The sequence below is a fragment of the Penaeus monodon genome, chromosome 36 (genome assembly GCF_015228065.2).
Source record: "Penaeus monodon isolate SGIC_2016 chromosome 36, NSTDA_Pmon_1, whole genome shotgun sequence".
Taxonomy (NCBI): Eukaryota; Metazoa; Arthropoda; class Malacostraca; order Decapoda; family Penaeidae; genus Penaeus; species Penaeus monodon.
Window position 1 is genome coordinate 12,225,191 of NC_051421.1, and position 5,000 is coordinate 12,230,190.

Genomic DNA, 5,000 nt, shown 5'->3' on the forward strand with positions numbered 1-5,000 from the left:
ATTTTTTCTCTCTCTATTCTTAATCCTTAATTTCCTCTATAAAAAACGAAGACGACCTCTATAATATCGTAAACCTTTGAGACCTCTTAACACATGCAACAATTATACAACAAATCCATTTTCTCATTTTCTGTCTCTTTTCTTAATACTCAGTTTCCTCATGTAAAAGATACACTGACTATATAAAAATCGAAGACAACCTCAATAATACCGTAAAAAAATCGTAACACTTTTGAAACCCCTTAACACATGAAATGATAATACAGCAAATCTATTTCTCCCTTTTCTGTCTCTTTTCTTAATACTCAGTTTCCTCATGTGAAAAATACACTGACTCTATTAAAAATCAAAGACAACCTCTATAATACCGTACCCCTTGTGAGATCCGGTGACGTGTTGACCACCAGGGGCGCAGTCAGGTTTTTAGCGTTGTCGTCATAGTCATTGTAAGAAGGGGGAGGCGAGGTGGTCGTGGTGGTAGGGGGGGTCGTAGTGGTGGTGGTCACGACTTCTGTAGAGGAGAGGAAGAAGCAATAAGAATTAGGGAACTTGTTTTGAAGTACAGGGGAATAAGCTCGGTATGGAAACTTTCTTTGTAGTATATGAGAAACTTGCGTTGATATATAGCTTTCTGTTCACATGACGTTTTTATTCATTGCTTTGTCTTCTGTAGCTCAAGTCAAGTTAAAGTTTTTACTTACAGAGTATGGTATAACAGTTTTTATAAAGGTATATTCACATTATGTTTGTCGGTCTCTATTAAAAAAAAAAATATATATATATATGTATATATATATATATATATATATATATATATATATATATATATATATATATATATATATATATATATATATATACACATACACACATACACACACACACACACACATACACACACACATACACACACACACACACACACACACACACACACAACAATATATATATATATATATATATATATATATATATATATTATATATATATGTATATATATATATATATATATATATATATATATATATATATATATATATATATATATATATATATATATATATATATATCGTGTTATAATTGTTTACAAATCGTTCAGTCGATGCAAAATATCAAATATAAAACTTTTATCTATAAAAACATAGAGTATCACGTTGTTCTATTTACAAAATAACGCTATAAGCACACTATACATTTGTGTATATATATTTTTCTATACAACAATGCATAATTCCCGAATTCCCAATATACCTGCACAAAGTGTTGCCCCGCAAAACGAAACGCAAAATCTATTCTATTGGCTACAAAATTAGCTGATACCGACACTAATTTCAGCTAATTGTATCCTCATAATTTTACTCACGAAATCAGCTAAATGAATGTATTTCAACCTTTGTATTTTCTAAATGTATTTTATGTACATAACCTAATAAATAGATGTATATTTTTTTATGAACTTTAATTAAGTGTCTGAAGTTGGATATATAACCATAATTGACTAAATTATGTCAAAATCATGTAGGTTTTATGGATAAAGTTAAGCCATTGTGAATGTTAATATAAATGACTAACATTCTTCATGCCAGTAACATGAATATGAAATTACTGAATCATAATTAGGCCCTTGAAATGCCACTAACGTTAATGATACTGGAATAACGATACCAGCAATTGTGGATTTGAATTAATTTTATATGGAAATTATGAATGATTCTTCTATATAACTTATAAATAGTTTTGATATATATATATAAATGATAAATTATTTTTGATCATTATAAGCGATACCAACGAGTGTTAGTTTAAATTATTCTTAAATAAAAACTATAAAGAATATAAACGAAACCAACAATTGTGAGTTTAATTCATTCTTTTATAAAAATTATAAACGATCCATATATAGCTTATAAATGGGTCTTATATATAAAGCTTCAATGATTCTTATATCATTATTAATGTTGGGGATAACACTAAACAATATAATATAAATAGGTGATATAAAGAGATAAAAAAGAAAAGGAAAATAATAACAAAAGAAATAATAACAGGAAATAAAAATAATATAACAATTACATTATTGTAATATAGGAAATAACGTTAAAACTAATCCTATTTATTCCAAAATAAGAAATGACGTTAACAATAATTCTGATAATATCAATAACTCTGATATAGGAAATAACGTTGATAATAATTCTAACAATACTAATAAAAGAAACAGTATTAATATCAATACCATTCATTCTAATATAATAAATAAAATTAACAACAAATTTAGCAACTCTAATAATGTAAATAACATTAATAACAATCCCCCTAATTCTAATTCTAAACACACACACACACACTGCCCACGCATATAACACCACTAGCATAAACTTTAACAGGAGAAGCACTGACCTCGTAGTATAGCGGTTCCTCGAGCCTCCCCCTGTGAGTTCTTGATGATGCAGGTGTAGGCACCGAAGTCAGAGAGAACCAGGTTCCTCATGCTGAGCGTCATGTTGTGGCTGGCGTAGAGAGAGGGAGGGTGATATGCAGGGGTATATCACAGGGGTATATCACTTGGGGTGTATGTGTGTATGAGGGATGGGGGGGTGTTTGTGGGGTGTGGGGGGTTGTAGATGGAAGGGGATGAGTGTAGGTGTAGGGGTTGTGGATGGAGGGGGAGGAGTGTGTGTGTGTGTGTGTGTGTGTGTGTGTGTGTGTGTGTGTGTGTGTGTGTGTGTGTGTGTGTGTGTGTGTGTGTGTGTGTGCGCGCGCGCGCGTGTGTGAACCTGTGTATGAGTGTGTGTTTGTTCACTCGTTTCAGTGTGTTGGAGTTCGTGTGTATGTGTGTGTGTGTGTGTGTGTGTGTGTGCGCGCGCGTGTGTGTGAGCCTGTGTATGAGTGTGTGTTTGTTCGCTCATTTCAGTGTGTTGGAGTTCGTGTGCGTGCGTATCTACGTGCGTATCTGTATGCGCACAGATACGCGCGCACAAAAAAAAACGAACTATCCCAGACATAAAAAGACATTCGAACCTCGCAGCTTTGCACGACCCCTGTTTTAAATATTGCGTGTGCACCGCCTGGGGTTCCGAGAAGGCAATGATTTGGATCTTCGTCCGAGACACATCTTCAGTCTCTTTACAGGATGACTTCATTACACAAACTCTATAGACACTTCTCCGCTAAGAGAGTACAAGGTTGAGTTAGATTTAAGACTCGTGATGAGAAGATGTAACCATTAAATTCAATTTATTTTATTTTTAATCTTTGTTTTTTATTTTATTTTTTGTCACTTCATTTTCTTTTTCTTTTTTTCTATTAACTTTTACATTTAGCTTTTCCGTTGTAAGAGGGACTGAATTTACTGAGAGTATGACAGGTCGTTACAACTGCAGAGCGTTTTAATTTACTAGACATGTATATCTTCCTTTTTTAATTACCTTTTGAGAGAGGACTGAACAGACTGACTAAAGGAGAAGAAAAGGATTAATTAACACCGGCTACAGAGAAGCTCTTATTATCAACAGAACTAGAAAAAAAAATTAAAAAGAAAAGAAAAAGAAAACGAGTTGCAACGATTCACGAGAGAAGCAGAAACACATCAAAGAAAATGGCGTAACTTGATTCCGAGACAAAGTAAATGATTAGTGAGTAAGTAAGAAAGCAAGTAAGTACGTAGGTAGATATATTAATGAATAAGTAACTAATGTAAGTAAGAGTAAGTAGAGTAGAGTAAGTAAGAGTAAGTAGAGTAAATAAGTAAGAAAAGTAGGTCAGTAACTGAATAAATCAAACATAAAAGAAACATAAAAGTATCTGAAAAAAGGAACTCACGCAAAAGGCTAGTAAGTAAGTAAGTAAATAAATAAACGAATAAATGAAATAAAGTCAGTAAAGAAAATCCTATAAATAATGAAAAAAGTAAAAGAAAAGAAAAAAAAGTTGAAACTCACGTAAAGGGCCGGTGGCCATCTTGCGGCGTGACGGTGAAATACTCGTCGCTGAGGAGCTGCGACCCGAGAAAGTTATCCCGCATCCACATGACCTGAGGAGCGGGATAAGCCGCGTAGAGACAGGTCAGGCTGATGGAACTGCCCTGAGACGCCCACAGGGAAGATGGAGGATTCTGAATCAAGGGTTTATACTTGACGTGGACGATGACCCTCCGGCTGATCGATGGGGGATGGCCGTTACTGGCGATGCAGAGGTACCCGCCGGCGCTTCGGTGGTTCACGGATCGGAGCAGGAGGGAGTTGCCGATGTAGTCTGAGGCTGGGGGAGGGAAGGAAGGGGGCGGGGCGATGGGGAGAGGAAGGGGCAGGGCAGTGGGTAGGAGAGGAGCGGGGTAGGGTAAGGGGAAGGGGCAGTGGGTAGGGAAGGGGCAGGGGGAGAGGGAGTGAGTAGTGGAAATGGGCAGGACAGTGGGGAGGCATGAGGGCGGGGCAGTGGGTAGGGGTAGGGGGCGGGGCAGTGAGTATGATAAGGGGGCGTTGTAATGGGTAGGGGAAGGGGGTGGGGCAGCGGGTAGGGGAAGGGGGCGGGGCAGCGGGTAGGGGAAGGGGGGCGGGGCAGTGGGTATGATAAGGGGGCGTTGTAATGGGTAGGGGAAGGGGGGGGGCAGTGGGTAGGGGAAAGGGGCGGAGCAGTGGGTAGGGGAAAGGGGCGTTGTAATGGGTAGGGGAAGGGGGCGGGGCAGTGGGTAGGGGAAGGGGGCGGGGCAGTGGGTAGTGGAAGGGGGCGGGGCAGTGGGTAGGGGAAGCGGGGAGGGGTGGTGGGAGGGGCAGTGGATAGGAGAAGGCCCAAGGGCGTGGACGGGAGAGAGAGCAGGAGGCGTTGTTAGGGAAGGTTGGGTAGTTATGGAAAGAGAAAAAAAATGGTTATGAATGGCTGTGGAAAACTGTTAGTAGAAAAAATGGAAAAGTCATATTAGGAAAAGTGAAAGGAAAACAAGAGAAAGAAACGAAGGAAAGAATATATATATAAATAGATAGATAGATAGATAGATAGATAGA

At 37.9% G+C, this 5,000-nt stretch overlaps 1 protein-coding gene across 1 annotated transcript in view; it reads right to left on the reverse strand.

The window, feature by feature from the left end:
• Positions 1 to 5,000, reverse strand: part of LOC119595529 (hemicentin-2-like) — a 50,712-nt gene that overhangs the window by 7,240 nt on the left and 38,472 nt on the right. The window contains exons 6-8 of the mRNA XM_037944649.1: positions 3,942 to 4,260; positions 2,401 to 2,510; positions 374 to 511 (exon numbers count right to left, since the gene is read on the reverse strand). Of these exons, the coding sequence (XP_037800577.1) occupies positions 374 to 511; positions 2,401 to 2,510; positions 3,942 to 4,260 (567 nt within the window). The remainder of the gene's footprint in view (positions 1 to 373; positions 512 to 2,400; positions 2,511 to 3,941; positions 4,261 to 5,000) is intronic.